General features: G+C 37.1%; 1 protein-coding gene across 2 annotated transcripts in view; it reads left to right on the top strand.

The window, feature by feature from the left end:
* The window catches only part of CXCL12 (C-X-C motif chemokine ligand 12), a 112,276-nt gene that overhangs the window by 29,412 nt on the left and 59,180 nt on the right, over window positions 1-23,684 (top strand). Inside the window, exons 2-3 of one of the 2 annotated variants that reach the window (XM_089680013.1) lie at window positions 707-824; window positions 3,861-3,947. In XM_089680013.1, the coding sequence (XP_089536139.1) occupies window positions 707-824; window positions 3,861-3,947 (205 nt within the window). Of the gene's footprint in view, window positions 1-706; window positions 825-3,860; window positions 9,397-23,684 lie in introns of those variants that run through there. The other variant, XM_089680014.1, reaches the window with a different exon arrangement.

Raw genomic sequence — 23,684 nt, 5'->3', positions numbered from 1 at the left:
CCATACATTAGTCATTTTCTTTTTGTTCAACCAGTGCGTTGAACGAAAAAAAAATTATCTGATTTCCACATCCACACAGTTGATGTGGATGGGGGAATCTATCACGTTGAGTTATTGTATTCTGACAGTGAGGAGACTTCCCCACCATCAGAACACACTGATTAGTGCTGCTGTAGCTAGTGGCACAGATTGATCTGGAAAAACCAGACAAGGTGGTTGTACAGAAGTCGATCTACCAGTCAAATTCTGTACAACCCACCTACCCATAAGTGTATCAAAATGTGTCCACTCTTTGCTGAACTGACTGACTTTTGTTCCATTGTAAGGCCATGTTTTTAGGATAATTGGGTATTTTTTTAAACATCTTCATTTTTTACACATATTTTTCTTAAGTATTTGTATCTCACATATCAACGTAATTATTATGCTACAATCAGAGCCTTCTTACAGAGTCAAGCAAACGTAGTTTTGTGTTTATCTAATATAGTATTAGAATTCCCTTGATTCAACAAACTTTCTTTCAGGTCCTCTGTTTTTAGTTTTTTTCCATGTAATTGCTTAACGACATGATAAGCTCAGAGAAAGAAAATATGAGCAGTTTCTACCAGGAGGTTGCTATAAAGAATGCAGTGTTGACTAATTGTTGTTTAATGTCTGCGCTCCATGTGGGGATCCCATTCCTAATGTTTGTCCTTTGATCTTACAGAGAAACCAGTCAGCTTGACTTACCGATGTCCCTGCAGATACTTTGAAACCAACGTGGCCAAGAGCAATATCAAACACCTGAAGATCCTCTCCACCACCAACTGCTCACTGCAGATTGTGTAAGTATAAACAAACAACGCACATACTTTAAAAAGGAAAAATAAAGGCATGTCTGAAATGTCCCTTAGAAGTAAACGCAAAGCAAAATATAAAAAAGAACTAATTTTTTTGGTTGTGTATTAATTCAAAAATCATTAAGGAGAAGAAGTTATGACTGGGCTTACACAAGAAGCTAACCGTTAAGTCATAAAATATTGTAATTGTGTAGACTTATGAACAATTTCCTTTTCAGCTTCTCTTAGTTTGCTTGAATCTAGCTCTGCAAAATGTTTTTGAACTTGATGCCTGTCTGTACCCAAGCCTTTAACCTCCCTGGCGGTATGATCATGTCAGGAATTTTGTGCTGAAAGCGGTACCATTTTTTTGCATGGAAATATGTAGTTTTTAATTGTAGGCTGTAATTTTTAGGAATAACTCACTGAAATCTATCCGAAAAAGAGTCTATTAAACATTCCGGATATGATAAAACTTGAAACACGAAATCATAAATTATAATTTAATAAATAATCATAAAAAATAATAATATAATAATAATACATTTAATTCAATAATATAATCAAACCAAAAACACTGAAATTTGAAATACAGAGGCAAATTCGCACATCGCTGAGCAAAGTCGCAAAATCGTTTTCAGTGTCTGATGACGAATTTCCCCACAAATCATTATCACTCAATTCTGCAAGTGGCTCTGATTTACTATCGCTGTTCTAAAACCGCTTTTGACGTAAAGGGATGCTTTTTGGCCGCCATGGACTTTTCTAAGTTTCCAGGCAGAAAGAACAGTCAAAATGCAGGCAGGGCACAGGACAAAGCAGTAGGGACAAAATGTATGTGAAATGCAGTGAAAAAGCAATGACAGCAAAAATGTCATTTTTTAAAAATTTCAAATTTCCCGCCGGTTCCGCCGCCCGAACGTTCCGACGTCACGGGGACCGGAACACGGAAGCCAGATGCCGGCATCCGCCGGAGGAGATGGACGGGGACGCTGCAGGGGACCCATCGTGGGAGCGAAGGACAAGGTAAGTGCTGCAGGGACCCCCAGAGAACGCTGCATGGTAAGCCCGAGTGTAGCTCGGGGTTACCGTTCTTGGTATAGAAATTCTACCCCGAGCTACACTCGGGAAAACCGCCAAGGAGGTTAAGAACACAATATAATGATAAATAACAAGGACTGGTAGGGATTGAGTTGCTAAAGTAGTAGAATGTTTGGTGAGTTCACTAAAGCTGCATGCACTTCAATCATCCAATCCTGTGCAAGTAAAATGGCTGTTTCATTTCTTTCTTTTTTTTAATTCCCTTTTACATAGTTGAGCACTGGTTCACTGGGCTTGGTTAAATCTCCACACCTTTCAAACCTCGTACACATGATGAGAATATTGGACGAATGATCACCTGTTTTTTTTTTTGCATGCTAGCGAAAACGAAGAGGTTACTAAAGTTACGAAAACTCTCTAACAGAATACACCTTCAGAAGTGATGTATTGTATTGTAATGTATTCTTTTTTTTCTGAGCATGCATGGTGTTGCTCTTCCATTTTTTTTCCGGAAAAATAATGTACTGAATAATCAAAAATTGTATGATCAGGTATCATGCAAAATAATTTTTGTGTTTGTCTGTTTGAATCAGATCATATGATCCCTTAAGCAGTATTTTTTGGCCAATTTTCTGATCATGTGTACTAGGTTTTAGTGAGTCGACTCTGTAGTGTAAAACAGGCATGTTAATTGGAAATTAAACAATGGGCCACATTGAGTGAAATGACTCCGCAAGAGGCCCCATTAAGGTTCTGATGGCCACATCTATTGAATTCCACAAAAGCTGACAACACTTGAAATACTAACATTATAGTAATACAACTTACAACAGCCTTTATACAGTGTAGAGCAGTTGGGGCCACATTCAGCTATATTTATTATTCATTTAATACACTAATATAGCGCTATCAATTTATGCAACTCTTTACAAAAATATTTTGCACATTCACATCAGTTCCTAACCTTCAGTACAATCTAAGGTTCCTAATTCACATTCATACATACGCATACTAGGGCCAAATTAGACAGGAGCCAATTAACCTACCAGCATGTCTTTCGAGTGTGGGAGGAAATCAGGGTGCCCAGAGGAAACCCAAGTGCAAGTGCAAGGGACACTTGCTGCATACCAGTTTAACATACTCAATATAAAGAACTGTAAGCAATTATAAGGTAATTATAAGGCTCATTTAAGTGACACTGTTATGCAGACTCGGAAGTTACATGAGGTTGGGCAGTACAACTGTTAGACATCAAGTAACAGCTGACCCCTGAATTTTACGTTAAAGGTTCAAACTCAAATTAAGACAAATTAAGTGATATTAAGGGAGAAAGATAAATTATTAATAATCTTAGGGCTTTTTTACACCTGAGGTATTTTCTTGAGGCTTGTTGCTCTTTGCAACCAAATCAGATTAAATGTTATTTCAAATATCTATATATGTCAGAGTGATATTTTGTAATGCAGCTTAAAATTATTTCCCATACTGAAATGTTAGGTTCTAGTGAATGCAGGAATTCTAAATGATCTTATGGCATATCTGAAAATGTGGCAAAAGCTCAAAGATTGAGATTTTGACAACATTGCAGAGATCCAGAAATTTATCCAGTTTCACGTAGAATTTCATGTTTGTTCTCTTTGTTCCAAATTAAATATTTATTTTGCGATTTCGTTCAAATTTTACATTTAGCAATAAATGTTTTAGCAAATTTACTCTATTTAGTTCACATGCATATTAGTTTGTTTTGAACAAAACAGAATGTTTTAGAGCTGTATTTTTATATGACCTGCCTTCACATAATCTCAGCTCTAGTCAATGTTCAAGTGATCAATATTTTTTTTTTGTTATATTTCTAATGTAGGATGCTACAAGGTCCTGAATGTTAGAGGTCTCTTTAAAGCATAGCATTTACAAGTTTGGTCCCCATTGATAATGGATGTTTATCTGCCTTCTGTACTAGTTTTTCCCTAAAACTTTTACCCTAACCTTGTTGCTCCATAGGGCTCGTCTGAAGCATAATGGAAAACAAATTTGCTTGGACCCCAAGATTAAATGGATCCAGGAGTACCTGGAGAAAGCTTTGAACAAGTAAGCAGGAGACAGCAGATGTACAGCTTCCACCTCGACATGAAATGTGTTAAGACACATCATCCATGGGCACCTACACACCTGTAACCAGGAATCTTGTAATGTATCTTGTGCTGAGCCTCATTACCCTTATGCTGCCAAGGGCCTGAGGGTTCTCCTTCACATTGCCGGGACATCCTTAATAAGCAGAACCTGACACAGTCAGAGTCTTAGAGGTGCCTTCAAAACAATCAAAACCATAGGGGAAACCCATTCAGCTATACATTGCAAGGTTCAGACATTTGTGCTGTGAGCTTTAATTTCAAATTTGTAAGTTTGGAAGGGTAGACATTATCAAAAGTTAAAAATGTCTTTCGAGCTCTGAACCTTTCAAAATCCATGCATTCATCATTTTTGCTCTTGCTTTTTCTGCCTCTACATATAAATATATATTTACATATATATATATATATAAAAATATATTTAATATAGCCTTTGTTACTTTTTGAGCTGTGATGGAAGGAGGTTGGAATATGCCTTGCAGTTAATGACATATCTATAATAGGGACTAAGTCACAGCTTTCATTAAATGTAGGTAAGGGTGCTGCGTTTGTGTAGGTGGAGTGTGGGCAGATAATCAGCTTTCCTGAAAAAAAAACACTTTACCTTTTACAGGTACTATTGTTTGGTATAACAGCAGGCACATGGTACTGTCAAGATAGGCATAGAGATATATATATGGCTTTTTTAGTATGTAATAAACCTAAAGCCTTAAAAATATGTTAACACTGTTTAATATGTTATCATGTAACAGTACAAAGTGATTATAGTTTCAGAAACCAAACTTTTTTTGCTACTTTTTTCAAAGTGAAAGGGGTTTTGCAGCTGCCTCCATGTTTAATTTTGAGGTTCGCAGAAATGTAGTCACCATCTGTTCCCACTCTCCACAGATTGCACAAAGAAAACCCCTTTCCAGCTGCCTCCGGGGTTTTGTGAATATTTTTTTAACCTGCATCAAAACATTGGGTTTGTTTTTATGCCAAAACTGAACAAGCAAGTGCCATAATACAAACATAGGAAGAAATACCATTGCTTTGTAGTCATTGGAGTGTTCTGTTAACAGACCGGAAAGGCCCGCTCAAGAATTGGAGATGTTTAAGTGTAATGTCTCTCACAGCACTTCCATTCTCTTTCATTTCTCTCAAACCATATTATTATTACAAGACAAGATGCAGCAGCAGATGATTGGAATTTAAAACTGAAGGATCTATCCAATTGTAATGATCAAGTTGTAGATAGAGCTTTTGCGTTGATGCAGCCCCCTGGCATGTTCTGTGTCTTAGTTTCGACTTCTGTTGCTGTCCACCTGGGAATTTTGGTTGTTTCTGACATGTTTCTGCAACTCCCATTATATTTCCATAAAGTAAAATAGGTTCCCTCAAAATTGGCAAAAGTAGGTGTGCAGACTCAGAAGTGACGTACAATTCAACAATACAGTCCTCATGAGATGCAAGTAGGCTAATTAACTGTCAAGCATCTGCCAAAAACTGGAATATCTGTTTCAGGTAGACTGAACCTTGATCTAAATGTCTAATAGTGTAATTATGGATTTGCTAAACATATAAAACAGGGCTAGGATTCAATATTTTCCTAGCTTCTTCGTAAACACCTGTCCTGGTACATTTCTAATACAAAGAAACATACTTTTAACATTCAACTACAGATTCCTATTGCTTTTAAATTAAAAAGGCAGTGTTGTCAGACTACTTTCACAGGTCTGATAAAAAGTAAAGAATAACAAAGCAATGCAAAGGTCAGTGGTTATGACAATATTTATAGCAACCTAATATACTTCATCTTGGAGCAGTCTGAACAATGAAAATTTACTTCTCTTTGGTTGCTGCAACTGTAGATTGCACATTGGTTTTTGCCTTATTAAATAAACTGAGAAATTATAAGGTCTTATGGAGGTCCCATTTTACACTGATGATGGCAATGTTGAGAGAATCAGAAATGTTTTCCCTTGAAATATTAGAAGAAAACATACCTCTGTCTCATCTTACATTCAAAAAGAAGTGTTGGTGCAGAGGATATGCTCCATGGAGCATCATTGTTTTTAGATGAAGATCCTGTGATATTGCTGTATGACAGAAACCACAGGAACTATGAGTGGGCATAGATAGTGAAACCTCTTCCACATAAGTTTACTCTCTTAAAAAAAAAAAAATGCTTGATTCACAGACAAATACATGCCACCTATGAGCACTAGTGGACTTTCCAATAAGACAAAGGACAATGCAAACCATGTTAAAACATAAAGCAACCAATCAGATGTCTTCTTTCATGGATGTATCTACATTTAGCTGAAATGTTCTGGACTTTTTTGATATCTTAATCCATATCTTAATGTGGTTTTACTTGACCATTTTTCTTGCACTGCCTCATTAACTAACCCCATATAGCACTTGTATTTTTGCAAGAAAAAGAAAGACTACAGTCACACAAGTGTCCCTTAAGCTTTAAAAAATGACTTGTGCAACTTTAGACTTTTGGTAACCCTATTGAATAGATTGCAAATTCTCCTGTCCTTTACATTATGGGACTCAATTTCACTTCAAATACATAATCAAGTTCAAGCCAAATTGCTATTTTCATTTCTGGTGAACCCAATTGGTTATTTAATGTAAATATGTACTAATGTGATATGTTCTCATTAATAGACCACTGTGTACTGCTCTCCTTCTGACAGCTTCCTGTGATATTTTACCGTTACTCACCAATATAAGGCAGCATTTAAACTTGCCTCCCAAAAGTAATATTATTGTATAGCAAATACAAAAATGTTTGCACCCACCTTAAAATCTTCTCAACCCAAGCTGCTGTATAAATATTTGAATGATATTAAAAAAACACTTTATATGCAATATACAGAAAGTATGTTGCATATAAAATAATTTTTGTTGTATGTCTAATCTGGCCCATGTGGCTGTAATACAAGAGGATCAGATTCACATAAGAACAGCTTGTCGTTTTCTTGTGTGAAGGAAATCTGTAACTAACACCTGCATACAGCCTGGTAAGGGGTATTCATAGTAACTCTGCTTAACAGACCAACATAAAACGAGGTCAGCAGTAATGAAGCAAAAACATCTGGTTGGATTCTCTCAACTTAGGCACTACTCCCTTTACCCTCCTGACTCCCAAATGAATAAATTGTGAGGAGTCCTGTGGAATCATACAACTATTATCACACACTGAGTGCCTGGGCTGTTTTTTGTCTCTCCTCTGCCCCCTGACCTCACTACAGGATATGGCTGCTCCTGTGTGCAAGGCCTTGCTTTAATTACAGACACTCAAAGAGGTGCATAAATTAGCTGCCCCAGCAGTACTTCTGAGATTTGCCTGCAAGGAACCAGAAGAGTTATGACCTCTTAACACATTAATTGCCAAGTAATGTGCAGTTAGACATTCTGACACAGTAAGAGGCTAGATCCAAACCCACAAAATGTACCATTACAATGCTCTAATAGTACATGTTGTGGGTTCCTAAACTATACTCCAGTTCAGAGTAGTTGTTGCTTCATTCACCTCTATAATTTAATTTTTTTCTTTTTTTATAATAGTGACATGGTTTTTACATGATTTTCATTGAACTGGATTAATATGGGCTAAATAGAGCTTAAAATAGGTATAATATTAGGCAATACACTATGAAGCAAGCATCTCCAACAGGTGTTTTATTACAGTCATATATGAAGCCTCCAAGATGTATTTTGCAGCAGTGGGAATAATGGAGTACACACTGGCAGTCATGTCTGACATGCTTTCTTCAAATGACTCTAATTTTACACTTTACTATAAGTATGCCAATCCAAATGTATCTTTCACTATTTACTTATCTCTGTGAACACAAGTTTGTTGATCTGTGGGATAGTTCTTGATACACTTTGAAAGAAAGTGTATGCTTGATACTAGACCATACTAACCTTGTACTGTGAAGTCTTCATACATATACTATACAACTTACAATGACAAAAATAATATAATAGGTTGCGTTATCAAATACGTTTTTTTTATATTCACATGACCTGTGAATCGGTCTCTTAAGAAAAATATATGAGTACATAACTGGGTGTTTGAAGAAAACACCGGCTCACAGGGCTAAAGGGTCAATTCACTAAACTGAGCTTTAAAGTGGAGTTAGTTGTTAATTGCTAGTAATTAATTGTTAATATTCAAAGCAAACTCATCCATCCATCCATGTCATCCATGCTTTATTTTGTTGAGAAATCACTTTGAAAAACACTACCCCCCTAGCATTTCTGGGATGTATGACATCATTTTGGCCTAGGCCATGGGACAGGAAGATGAAGTTTAAAACAAGAAAATATAATATATTTCTAAGTATTTACTAATGATAGCAGCTAAAGAATAAAAATAGTTGACTGAGAGAGTTTGAACCCGCTTTAAGTATGTTGATCATTTTATCCTATGATCATTTTCCTAATTCACGAACAAAGCTATCAATAGGTGTGGTATTTTAATTTTATTTTGCATAAAACAATAATAACTGTATTTTATGGCTACAGTTTCTCCAACAGAAATAAAGAATAAGAACTTTGCAATAGTATTTGTGAATTTACTATTATGTACAGAAATCCATGAATTTACATGCTTGTAGGAGATACTACAAGTATGCATTATTAATGCATTATCTATGCATTAAACCTTTTATCAAGGTGAAAAGAATTGTCATAAAACTGAAAAACCAGACATTAAAAAAAAATCATGCGTGCATTATGCTTTAGTGAATTGACCCTGAAGAAAGTGAAGAAAACTGCTTTTTAGTAATTCTCCCTTTATGCCTTTTATCCCCGGAAAGGGATGGGTTGTGCATTTGAGGTTAGGAGTAATATATATGAACAATGCTGGTTTAAAGTTCTGCGCGTGTTATTCATTTTAAAATGGAAAGAATGTAAATTCATGTAAACCAAAACCTGAAATGTTTTGTAAACTTCCATCAGCAATTAGTGTGATCGGAACAAGAAATTCATCAGCTGTTTGTACGTTGGCCAGTACTGTTCCAGAAACATAGCCACCCTTTTATATCTCTGTGAGCTCAACACGTCTATACAGTTCAGTGTGGGAGGCACATTTCACACTGTAATAGATGATTGGGGAAATACAGTCTAAACAATATGACATCAACTGTATTTTATTGAAGGAATGCTCATTTTATGTATCATATAACATGAAAAGTTGTGCTTTAACTCTGAGATTGCTGACTAGAACAGTGAATGGACCCTACGAAACCTTTTTCTTTTGTAAATAGCTATAATCTTTTAATCAGAGTATTCAACCAATGTTATATAATATGTTATATATTTTTGTATTTGTATAAAACTGAAGAAAAACACATTATTCCTTTTTTGATACTTTGTCTGCAATAAAATGCTATTTTTTATTTTTACTCTTGCCTCATGCTTTATAAATGACATCTGCCTTGTTAACCTTAAAACTTCCTTTCTTTCATTAGTTTTAATGTTGTTCCTGTCTTTTCTCTCCAGGCTTCTATGCTTATTTAACAGAAAAAAAACGTAGCTTTACTAATTCACACAAATATGAGCTATGACCCCAGCTAATTTGCTGAATGGTTTTGAAATATTTTTCATGGTACTTTTTTTTTAAAGGCACTTCACTGACTTTAATAAAACAGAATATATAACAGTTTTTCTGAAGTTTGTAAATTATAACCAAATGGTCTGTTTATTTTCCAGTGGTGAAGGGTTAGAACCACTGTAACATTTTTACTGCTTTCTGTACCCCAGTTAAAAAGTTTCCCATCACTTCCAGTATCCTCACCAAGTCAGAAAGTAAGTACTCTTCATTACAGAGTAACTAGATGTATAGATATAGTAAATTGGACTTCCAAGATAGCAGGATATTAACAGTGGACATATTTCTTAAAATCAACCCTTTTGTTATAGACAATAAGTAAAACAATATATACAGCTTGTGTGGTCCAGTAGTTAAAAGCACCCTACAACTCCAGGCTTACAACTCATATATCACCATACCGGAAAATATATCTCAAGGTGTCATATATTTTCATTTTATTACACATATCATTATTACAGAATGTTAGCATGATGCCAACTGCCATGGTGTTAGACCCCATGAGCCATAACTCATTTACACATTTTGTTAAAAGGAGCTCAGTTTCTTCAGGTAAATGAGGTAGGCAATTAGTCTATATAAGTAATATAAGATACAGACCTATATACATATCCACACAAAGCTACTGTCACATTCTCTGATTGAACTTACAAAATCAATCATGACTAACCAGTCATACCATAGGCATGGAAGAACCTCCCAGGCAGGAAAGACCATTGCTCATTTCCTCTGTCTGCACATTATCCATTCCACTGGGCTTGCATGTGGTGGTTGGGAATGAGTGGGGGGCAGGTCACCTCTAAAACACACCAGTGTGCTTATGCATACATCATACATCACATCATAGGGAGCCATGCTTTGTGGAGGTAGTCAGATTTTTCCTCCAATTATGAACTAATACAGGCATAGCTATATGAATCAACCCTATTGAGTATAAGATTTTTCTGAATGGGGGGGGGGACTTTTAAATATATAAAATTCTGAATACCTGGGAAATTTACCCTAAATTATGACTAACAGTACCAGCAGGATGTGGTAGTGTACAACCTTTATGAACTTCTACAGATTTCCCATGGTGTTTCCTGATTGGGAGGTGCTTCCATTGCATATGGGATCACTGTTTACTGGTTTTGTAAGTACAATCAGAAAATGTGAAAGTAGATTTATGTGCATATGTATCTATGCCTGTAATATATATATATGTATATATATATATATGTATATATAAACACATATACATACACCCCTCATGCTTCTGATGAAATTGAGCTCCTTTCATTGCAACAGTGTTAGTGTTATGGTTTATAGCAGGGCTTGAAAAAGCCCCTCGCCAAATGCGAGGAGAAATTCTCTAGCGGTGAGCACAGATGATGGAGCGGCTGCGCTCCAAGCCTCATTGTGAAGGCGAGTTCCGGTTTCCAAGTTCCGGCTTCTTCGGCACCGCCGCTGAGGGGGACAGGTGCAGGAGAGGTCCACTCTCCTCTGCTGAGAGGAGACATCTTCTCCACTGCCGCGGGGGACTCAAGGAGTAAGTACTGTATACATGCCATATCACTATAATGGAGTGCAGAGGAGCTGGGATATACATTACTCAGTAATGTATATCCCAGCTCCCCTGTACTCCATTATAGTGATATGACATGTATACAGTAATGATTACTGTATACATGTCATATCCCTATAATGGAGTACAGGGGAGCTGGGATATACATACTGTATACATGAGTAATGTATATCCCAGCTCCCCTGTACTCCATTATAGTGATATGACATATATACAGTAATGTATATCCCAGCTCCCCTGTACTCCATTATAGGGATATGACATGTATACAGTAATGATTACTGTATACATGTCATATCACTATAATGGAGTACAGGGGAGCTGGGATATACATTTCTGTATACAGTTTTATATTTTGGACTCTTTATTCTAAAGAAAAATTAATTTCATAAGCTTTAAGGGGGCGTGGTTGGGGTTGGACCTGGGAAAGGTTGGGTGGGGCAACTGGTGGAGAGTAAGGTTTGTGCCTGGCTAGTAGGTCTAGACTTGAAATTGTAAGCCCTTGCTTATAGAATCCCTCACCATGGTTTTTATGTATTGTGTTAACATTTTTTAATAACAATATATGTCATAACATAAAATATTGTGACATCTTGAGATATGTTTCCCAATAAGGTGATATGTGGTGTGAGCCTGGAATCGTAGGGTGTCTTTTATCATTGTATTGGATCAGACAAGATGCATGTTTTCTAACCTATTGTCTATAATAAAAGGATGGATTTAAAGAAATATACTACTCTTAATTGATTGGTACCTTGAAGGTCCCTTCTTTTATATCTATATACTGTATCTTGTAATTTTTTTTAGTTTGAGGGGGGGAACGGTGTTAATGTCATTTAAATCTCCATTAAAGTGGAACTGAACTGTGAAAGCTTACCCAAAAAGACAGGCATAGGGCAAAAGATTAGTCACCTGCATTGCTTGTGGTCTTCCTGCAGGTGACCTTGTCCTAAAATGGACTTAGCGTAATTTGTTCTCAGTGTGGAGGCGGCCACCTTGGTAGAAGCTTCCTCGTGACAGACCCCCCCAGTGGAGAAATCCCCAAAGCTCCTGAAAATAGCAGTCAGAGGAATCTTAACCTGGAGATATACAACTATCACATCATTTCACATACTAGAAAGTGTACTGCCATTTTTCTGGATGAATTGCAGGCAAAAGGTACAGGATACCTCGTAGGCAAAATTAACATTTCAAAATGCTTTATAGCATGTAATAGCAAATCTTCACTTTTGGAGTTAAGTTCCACTTTAAGGACACAGTCAGCAAAAAGTATTATTTTTGAACAGACAGGAATAGAACCTGGGCTTTTAATTGCCAACCATGTCTCTGTCGTGGGCACTTCCTATGTTGTCATTGGGGCCATTGGGTGATGCATACAGCACCAAAAGACTGACAGAGGTTCCAACCCTTCTCCACTACTACACAACACCTGTTAGGATTTACTGCATATACATACCCATAACACACAAAAGTGAGAACATTTTTGGAATGATATGCAGTAAGATTTCTGGACTAAAGACTGAATCTCATTAAAGTCAGAAAAAAACAAGGATTTTGCATGCAAAACACATCCTTTTTTGCCATAAATTCATCCCCAGTTAAAGTGGTTGCAAACCCTTATATATACCCAGTGAAGTGACTAGTCTTAGTTGATACACAGAGATGAAACAAATCCTCCTTCATAAGCTGTACCTGTTTATCTGCAGCCCTCACTTTTCTACAGCTGCAGAATTTATTCACCTTGTGTGAGATTTCAGAAAGCAGGGGGCAGAGAGTTGAAATTACACTCTGCAGATCTCAGTGAGAGCTGATTGGAGGGAAGGGACACACCTCCTTAACACAACACACAGGAACAGAACTGAGGCTGTCAATCACAGGGTGTGTGCTTGAAGCCCTTCCCTATCACCTTTTTATCTCTTAGTGTCAGAATTACTTGTCAGAAGTGATTTGTGCTCATAGCAGAGGAAGGAGGTAGCAGATAGAAATGACACTTAGTTCTCTGGACTGATCCAAGTACACAATATAGAGGGATATACTTTGCTCATATTTCATGTCTAAGGTTCACAACCACTTTAAGTCTACACTTTCAAAACTATTAGACTTTTTATAGGATATTACAAGCAGTATTGATGGTATGCAATATAACCCATCAATTGCAAGCATAGTTAATCACTGCCAACCAAGCATATAAAAAATTATATTTTATTCTGAGAGAAAAAAATACATCTTTTTCTGATTACACTCAAATATGTTGAAAATGGTTGGTTGGTTTGGGTTACTATTCCTTTTCTTGCAATGACTTGATAAATTGATCTTTAACGCGAACCTGTCATTTGTCGAAAAAAAAATCAGAATGGAGAATTTCTGGAATAGATGAGTTCATATACTTATCTCTTTGGTGACTGGTCTCCATTCCAACATCCAGCATTCAACACTTCTTGAAGAGTCATGTGCCTGTCGTCTTCATTCTCCATCTTTTACATCACTGCTGTGTTCTTTATTGACAAAGGGGTTGGAGAATAGAACCACAGAGCACATCAGATGACATAAGCAGCCAACTCCAAACAACTGGAGAGCTATGGAATGGATTAAAAAAACAGCTCTTTTATTGCAGAGAACCTCCATTTTTTTCTAGGTGACTGACAGGGTGGCATTAAATTGTAAGTGTAGGCAATAAATACCCTTTAATTCCATCAGAATTCATTAAAAAGTACCTTGGGCTGTCATTGCACATCAGTAAAATCTACTACATTGCACAGTGGTGTGAATCTAACAAATGGAGCTTGGTGATTGGAGGAGAGCCCAGAAATTATCTCAGCAGTAAACTGCTATTCCTTCACTATCCAATCACAATCTTGACCAAGCTGTATTGCTTTGACTGCAGTGAAGAAATGGTCAGGGCACGAGTAGTGCCTGGTAGGGATGTCTGGATTTGAAAACGCGCTAAACAGAACTAGAAACACGTTAACAGGTAAGACAGTTCACAAATCTGTTTTTCAACTGTGTATTAAACAGCTTGCCTACACTTCATTTTTAAAACTGAGAAAACAGACAAACCTGATCCAGTTTTAAAATATTGTTCCAAATTGCTATATTAATTATTACAAGAAGGCTCCTGTGATTCCTATGTGCATTAGCAGCTTTTAGAAATTAAGTTGAAGAGTGTACAGAGTGCAGCTGCTAGGGCCAAATTGAGACCATGTGACTATTTCCACGTGTGCCATGCTTTAGGATATGTATCTTTATGTACAGCACCCAAATTATTAACATCCAATTAAATAGTTCTTTATGAACAGTGCAAAATTAGGTAAATTGCTCAAATAAAATTATCCAGTTAAAAGTATGTTGTCTTAAAGTACCAATAATTTAATAAATGTACCAAACTGAGACCATCAGGTCAAAATTCCTTCATATAAATTTCCACAATTATTTAATTCCTTAATGCAGCGTGCCCAAAATAAAAGATATGAAATATGGGATGCCTGAAAGGGTCAGTGTTAGCCATTTAAGTATTGTAGCTTTTCAAAAACACTTAAGGGATGATATATATATATATATATATATATATATATATATATATATATAAAAATTCCATGGCTGTTCATCTATCAAAACTGCAAACTGAATGTGATCCATTTAAGAAAAAGTGTGAATGGGGAAAATACCACAATGATGCCAATGGATAGAGCAGATTTGCAAGGATACTCAGTGCCATCTATCAACAATAATGCAGTATTTTCTCCATTCGCATAACATTCAATCTGCATAGAATATAGCCTGAAAACATTCAATTTTCATTCATACAGAACAAATGTATGCAAACAGCTATGTAAATGTATTGATTGATGTTTCTGCTGTGTGATTACTTGCACTTTACAAAAAAATTTTTATTACTTTTTGCCTAGAGTTCAACTATACATTACCAGATATATTAATAAATAATAGTAGAACTATAATAGTAGTACACAATTTCCCACCAATAAACTAAGCAAAGTAATAATAAATATATGTTAAAACCCCACCAAAATACTTTTTTATGACCCTTTTTAGTTAGCTTGTATGATTTTTAAATGTGATACAAGATATGATGCTAGAAAGCACTTTTTGCAGCATTTCACTTGGAAATCGCTATGCCATTTTTAAATATTGGACTACAGTCTACCACAGGGGTGTCCAACCTGCAGCCCACGGGCTGCATCCTGCCCAAGATGACTATGAATGCAGCTAAACAGAAAATCGTAAACTTACCTAAAAAATGTTTCTTTGGGGAGTTTTTTCTGAAAATGAATTTACAGCGAACACATGCGGCTGGAGAAATATTTGACAGTGTCTCTTTACTGGACTTTTATATGTTTTACCTTCCTAGAAAAAAATCTCCCACTCTTCACGATCACACCTTATTCATGTCATAAGTTTTAGACAGCACCTATATTTGTGAGCAACTGTTTTTAAGGATGAAGCATATGAAGGGCAAAATTAGATTCAAAATATCTGATAAGCCACTTGAAAATTCATTGCGCATAATACTGCATCCATCGAACCAGATATTGATATTATTCTTGTTACACAGGATTTATATAGCGCCAACAGTTTGCGCAGCTCTTTAGAACATAAGGGCAGACAGTACAGTTACAATACAATTCAATACAGGAGGAATCAGAGGGTCCTACTAGTTGGAGCTTACAGTCTAAAAGGGGGGAGCAAGTGATACGAAAGGTAATAACTGTGGGGAATGAGCTGATGGAGAACAAAAGGGGAAATACAGTAGTCAGGTGGAGACGGGATAAACTTCTCTGAAGAGAAGGGTTTGCAGGGATTGCCTAAAAGTGGACAGAGTAGGAGATAGTCAGATTGGGTTAGGGAGTTCCATAGAAAGGGTGAGGCTTGGGAAAAGACGTGGAGGTGAGTATGGGAGGAGGTGAAAAGGGAGCTAGAGAGCAGGAGGTCTTGGGAGTAATGAAGAGAATAATTTGGTTGGTATTTAGAGACTAGGTTAGTGATGTAGCTGGGGGACCGAGTTGTGGATGGCTTTGTAAGTTGTTGTTAGTATTTTGAATTTATGAGGTGGTATCAAAAAGTTTTGAGACTAGCTTTGTAACACGCCAACAGATGGCACCACAGGGCTGCACACACAGACACAGGGAGCACGTACCTTCATAAGTCAGTGTGCCAAAGGACATTGTCCTGTGTACATTGGGTGCTGTGCAACTGATGCTATTCTAACCACATGCATTACCGTGTCTGCTATTTCATCACGGACAGCAACTTCAAACAAAGAGCAAACATGAAATTCTGCGTGAAACCCATACACCCAAATTTTGTCACTGGTAATGATCCTCAATATGAAGGCCAGGTCATCCACAGCACACTAACGGAGTTCTTGGGAGACTTGAATGCGGTGTTTCTTCTGCTCCTGGGTCAACAACCTGGGGACAAACTTGGCAGCGACACAGCGCATATTCAAATCATACGTGAGGATTGCCTGGACTGTTCCGTATGACACAAACAATGGCAGCAATGTCGTCTCTGACGATTATCATGCACAAGTTGCTGAATGGTTTTGACATTTTTTGGGGTTGAGCTCATTGGAGGTCTTCCTGATCTTTCATTATCTTCTAGTGCTTTTCTTCCACTCTTGAAGTGTGTGTGCCACTCAAAACACCTCGAACGACTCATTGCAGCATTGCCGTATACTTGCCGAATCATGTCAAATGCCTCTGTGGCAGATTTGTCCAGTTTCACCTAGAATTTCATGTTTGCTCTTTGTTCTAACTTGCTGTTCATGATGAAATAGCAGATGTGGTAATGCACGTGGTCAGAACAGCACCAGTTGCACAGCTCCCAATGTACACAGGACAATGTATTTTTGCACACTGACTTATGAAGGTCGGTGCTCCTTGTGCATGTGTGTGCAGCCTTGTGCTGCTATATTTTGACATGTTAATAAACTAGCCTCAAAACTTTTTTATACCACCTCAAAATTTGTTGGGCAGCCAGTGAAGGGATTGGCAGAGAGGGGTAGCAGACACTGAATAGTTGGTAAGGTGGATGTCTGGCAGCAGCGTTAATGATGGACAGAAGGGGGGATAGCCTATGTAAAGGTAATCCAATGAGGATTGCAGTAGTCGAGGCAAGAGGTGACCAGAGAGTGAATTGGCAGCTTTGTGGAGTCATTGGTTAGGAAGGGTGATTTTTGGAGATGTTGCGGAGATTCAAGCGGGGCACTTTTGACAGTGACTGGATGTGGGGCTGAAAGGAGAGTTCAGTTACGCCAGGCACCCTGACATGGGGTGGGGGGGGGGTGTTGATGGTTGTGCCATTAATCTTGATGGAGAAGTCAGTTAGTTTATCAAAAACAGTGTCAAATATCGCACTTCTTTTATGTTGTTCTCTTTTGGGTGAAGTTTTATTACTCAGATAGGTGCATTATCTATATCAGTGATAATTACCTTGTTATCTGTCTGACTATTTCTGCTCATCAGCTATCTTTAGTTTTAGTGTATTTTATGTGTGGCCCAAGGCAATTCCTCTTCTTCTGATGTGGCCCAGGAAAGTTAAAAGGTTGGACGCCCCTGGTCTACCCCTGGGGCTTTACTAAACTGAAATTAGGTCCCTTACCAAAATGTATAATTCATTATATATTGTATCATTTACTTTTAAATACGTCTATTCTTTACTTCTATAAAATTCTCCACAGCACACAATGTATCTTTATTTTGGCAGTTTATAAGTGAACAAGATGCTGTGATTTTACTCCATCTAAGTTACAATTCCAATAGTTAAAAACCATGCAGGTACAAATGTACTGCAGGCTATGTGGAGCAGTTATGTTAAAAAAATGAACTATGCCACAGCAACAAATATATAACATGATATACCTAAGGAAAAACAAAATTAAAAAATAATTTAAGCTGATTTGTGTAATGCCAATGTTTGCATTTAAAGAAATGTGAAGTGCTAGCCCCCTACCCAATAAATGGTGTGAACCTCTCTAATGTGCAAAATACTCTTCAAAATAAATAAATATGTGCTTATATATACCAATCCAAAGACAGACCATCAAAGACAGGACCTGAATGCAATTTAACCAATCAAGAAAAAAAGAAGTGCCAAACTTACTATAAGTCCTGAAATAAACAAAATGAATCCTCCTCGCAGTAATAGTACAATATAACTAAACAATAGGTGAAAGAACGAATGCATTAATGAATTCCATTAAAATAGCAATGAACACATAAAATTCTCAGTTGTGGCAGAACTCTGCAATAGCAAATTAAACATACATGGTTGTATGAATTACTAGTTTGCATAATTTGCAACACCAGCTAAATGGCTAAGTACACAGTTGAAATGTGTAGATTTTAATAATTTTACTTACCAAAAAAGAAATGTAATTCTGTTCATCTAGTCTTGTATCTAACTCACTTCCACAACAAAGCCATCTAGGGCGACACCACCATTTTCTGTTTCAGCTTGAAAACTTCCTGTTTTCTTCCTGCTGTTTAGACAATGGGGGTTAATTTACTAATGGCAGATAGGCTTTTAACTTGCAAGGGATCTTTCCCTTAGTTTAATGAAGGTAACAAATTCTGCTGATTTCCATTGTCTAAATGTAAAAACGAAAATACTGGTATTTTTATTATGTCCCTTGTGAACGGTTGACTTTTCTTTGCATAGTAAATTCTTACTACATTCACTAAGCTAAGGGAAGCTTCCCCAAGAACATTAACCCAAATGAACCACAAGGCTGGCTGAATAAACATGTGAAATTATGCCAGTTAAAACAGTGCACACGTATGTATTTCATTTCATGTATGTGGCTGTTTGCTTTGCTTTGCAATTTCATACATAGCTAGTAAAGCTCAGGACGGAAAATTTTTTTAATTGATTGTCCATCCAGGCTTTTTTTTGTACATAATATCACAAGAAAAACACCTGCAGACCATAAATTAAAAAAATTGGTTGGTAGCATGGCCACAAAACATTCTGCCTTTCAAATGTATTTATTCAACTAAGGTTTACCATAGGAATAATATATTTTATATCTAGTATTTTATATACAGTATAGCTATGTAAACTCATGTTTTGCCATACTTTTGACTAATGTTCTAATGCCATGCTTTTTATCTGTATTACCACTTCTATTAAATTAACATCCTCACTTGACTCACGGTAAAAAATATATATTTATAGAACTATTTAAAGAAATAAATTGCATACCAAAAAAATATAAATTTTAGAAAAATCACACTTGGTGTCACCATTGTCCGACTAATGTTCTAACACAATGCTCTGTGTTACTGCTACTTGTAAATTAACAGCACAGTAAGCAATGAACGCACTGAACCATCATACTAGTAAACTGTATCTAGTCTGTGACTCACTGAACCACAGGCAGATGTATACCTGTACAGCCTGCTCTTCTTTTCCTATAATGGGCTCCAGGACCTCAAAGGATGGATGTAAGATAGGGAATTTTTAGTGAGTGAAAGCTTCAAGGGAGAAGGCTGATCTTCAGTTGATGGTATAAGTTGTTTCCAGTGCCAATATCAGCAGTGTGAGTATTAGCATATCTTGTACAAGTTCTTCTTCAGGTAAGTTATCATCGAACTCCAAAGAATGGAAGCACTTATTTCACTGATATCAATGAGAGGGTTACATTATCCCACTAGAGTGGATACTAGTGGGAAAGGGGTAAGAGGCACAACAATGACCACCACTCTTCCACTGAACACTAATATAATGGAAATTTTCAGTAACCATTAATGTAATGGGGCCACCATTCTAATACGTAGTGAGTGTTGAATTTCTTTGGTATATTGGTGCTCATTGCAAATGCCACCCAATATGGGGGATTCTACACCGACCATCAATACAATGGGAACATTTTCACCAACCACCACAATTTAACAAGAGGATTCTACACTGTCCACCAATTTACAAGAGCCATTTGCACTCTCCACCAATGTAATGGGGATTCTACACTGACCACCAATGTGTCTGAGGCATTTGCACTGCCCATCAATAGACTGACCGCTCTTGTAACAAGGTAATTTTAGTTGGCCATACACTAGAAGAATGTTGTTAAAAATGTTTTGTTTCAAGAACTTTTCTTCAATTTACAAATTGTTAGTGGGGTCAAATCAACATTCATTTTCGACCGCAGTGATGAGAAAATTCAAAGGAGCAGAATGGAAATTTTTTTCTCGACCTAACAAATTTCTAACAGCATATATGGTTTTCATTCGGGAAAGTCCAATCACTCCAATTGTGAATGTTAAAAGCAAATTATATTTTGGAGTAATTTCTAACACATGAATACAGTGAGAATTTTCATGCTCGTATGAATTTTTATATGCGAACATTTGTTAAAAAATTTACTAACTTAAGGCCAGCTTTATACTGACCACCTATGTATCACACTTACATTGAATGTTAGTGTCACAAGGGCATTTACATTAACTACCAGTTTACAATATGGTTCAGGCAGGGGAAAGCTGAAACTTGCATGTGGGAAACTGATGTTGTTTCATTATGAATGGGTTGCATATTGGGGAGGGGAGGGGCTGGTAGAATCCTATTATGAGGGGCTTTACATTGGGGATGCTGGTGGCTTAATATGAGGGTGCTTTACATTAGGAGGGGGCTAGCGATAACTTAACATGAATGCGATAATGGTGTCTGAATATGAGCGGACTTAACATGAGCTGGCCTGTACTGTGGTGTTACAACATTTAATGTTGTTAGGTAATGTAAAATGCTTTTGCAGCATCATATGGCTTTAATTAATGATATAATATGCTACTGCAGTTTGATATAATTTCCTGTGTGATATAATGTGTGGTTCTGGTCTGATTCTGGTTCACGCAATTTGCCTTCACAGTGTGCACCATTTACATAGTTTGCTGTAATAGCATGATATCGTATAATACAGATGCTGGATGATATAATTTGCTACTTTAGTGAACTGTAGAATGCTTATGTTTCATAATGCATTAGGCTTGACTTACTAAGATAGAGGAGCGATTTTATCTCTATTTATTATTTTATCTTGTATTATTTTTTTCTTGCAACTATTCAATTTACAACCTAAATATCATTTAGACGTGCTATTATTTGTTTTTGGATAAAATGATCATTTAAATTGTACATAAAGCCAAAACATTTTTTTGTTTTGGATAGAGAGGAATAGGGTTAACCAAGTTTTTTTTTTGCTGTCTGAGTCTCATTGGGGAGACTGCCTTTGCTTCCTGTTCTGATGACACAATAGGATGTTGGCTAGGTGAAGTGTTGTGTGGTGGCCAGTAAGCACATAGAGTCCTGGTTTTCCAGAAACGATATATTGTCAAAACAGTTCAACAGTACAACCAGTCACGGTAGAGAGAATCACCCAAACATGGCTACTTACAACAGAACAGTGTAGAGACAGTGGTCTGTAGACTATTGCCAACAGTGTCTGCCACAAGGAGCGGAGTGTGGCCTGGCTGATCCAAACCAAAGGGCAAGCTTGCTAAAAAGATACACGTAGTCCCTTCTCTCTCCCTACTCCACCAGAACCTTCCCTACCGCTAGTGCTGTCCCTGACAGACAGGTAACCTGTCCCTACACTAGGCACTCACATAAAGTGCACCAAAACCCGGGGTCAGAGTCTTAAATAGACTCTGCTTGACTCAAACTGGCTGTCAGAGTGTCAGTCCATGGATGAAGATCCAACTGAATTACTGCCATGTGTGACCGAGGAAGTCATAGAGAAGCTCAGTTTCCTTCAACTTCCTCTCTGCATTGCTGCTGGGGTCGAGTGCCACCTGCAGTGGAAAATATAGATTGCACCTCCCTATAAGGATGTAGCGCAAAATTTCCCTAAAGTGAATGTAATTCCCATTTTAACCATGTGTGGACACTGGATGTGCTACTTATGCCCCAAAAAAGTAATTATTGTACACAGTGTGGTTAGTACATCCTGTCCTTCTGCCCTTACTCCCTCTTTCCTCTTGCCAGCAATGCCTAGTTGTTATGATAGCCAGGAGAAACTGTATGAATAGCAGCTGTGACTGTCAACAAATGAACCATAAATGCAGCTCACACATGGGAGAATTAAAAGTGACATCTGATGTCAGTTGAAGCAACCTGACAAGTAAAAAATAAAAAACAAAATTATTAACATGTTCCTCTTTCACCCCATATGAATTAGATTTTGTCACCCCATATGAATTAGTTTTTGTCACCCCATATTATTTAGTTTAACCTAAACAGCCTTTATTAACCACTTGCCCTCCTGAGGATTACTTTAACTGATAATTGCACGGTCATGCAACGCTGCACCCAAATTAAATTTACAGACTTTTTTTCCCACAAATTGAGCTTTCTTTCGGTGGTATTTGATTGCCTGTGCTTTTTATATTTTTTGCGCTATAAAAAAAGTGACAATTTTGAAAAAAAACAATTTTTTTACTTTTTGCTATTAACCACTTGCCCTCCGGAGGCTTTACCCCCTTAATGACCAGGCCTCTTTTTGCTACTCGGCGCTGCATTAATTCAACTGATAATTGCGCGGTCATGCAATGCTGCTTCCAAACAAAATTTACGTCCTTTTTTTCACACAAATAGAGCTTTCTTTCGGTGGTATTTGATCACCTGTGTGCTTTTTATTTTTCACGCTATAAACAAAAAATTTTGAAGAAAAACAATATTTTTTACTTTCAGCTATAAAAAATATATAGTAAACTCAAAGTTAGTTATAAATTTAGGCCAAATTTGTTTTCTGCTATGTTTTTGGTAAAAAAAATCCCAATAAGTGTATATTGATTGCTTTGTGTGAAAGTTTTAGCGTCTACAACTATGGTATAGATACTGCAATTTACGCCATTTTTTTTCTATACAGCGCTGCGCTAGTTTAACGAACAATTGCGCGGTCATGCACTACGGTACATAAATGAAATTTACATCCTTTTTTTCCCCACAAATTGAGCTTTCTTGCGGTGGTATTTGATCGCCTGTGCGTTTTTTATTTTTTGCGCTATAAAAAAAAAGGCTGACAATTTTGAGGAAAAAAAATAATATTTTGGACTTTTTGCTATAAAATAAAAATCAAATTTAGTCATAAATTTCTGTCAAAATGCATTCTGCGACATGTCTTTGCTACAAAAAACCCCAATACGTGTAAATTAATTGGTTTACGTGAAAGTTATAGCATTTACAAATGGCGGGAAAGATACTGGGATTTTAAATTTTTTTTTATACAAAAAATGAAGGTGATCAGCGACTTATGGCGGCGATCAGTGACTTATGGCGGTGATCAGCGACTTATGGTGGGACTGCGGCGGACATTCTGACACTGGGGGGGAACTGACTTGGGGTCAATGACATCCCCAGTAACACCAATACAGTGATCAGTGCAAAAAAAAACACTGACACTGTACTAATGGCACTGGGGTGGAAGGGGTTAACTTTATTATTCAGTGAAAGGGTTAACTGTGTGAGGGGAGTGTTTTGCTAGGGGGCGGGGGTGTGTACTGCGG

The sequence above is a fragment of the Staurois parvus genome, unplaced genomic scaffold, assembly GCF_062004578.1.
Source record: "Staurois parvus isolate SC_StPar_1 unplaced genomic scaffold, SC_StPar_1.0 ptg000234l, whole genome shotgun sequence".
NCBI lineage: Eukaryota > Metazoa > Chordata > Amphibia > Anura > Ranidae > Staurois > Staurois parvus.
Note: the sequence above shows the minus strand (reverse complement) of the source record. Positions and strands in the feature narration are given on the sequence as shown.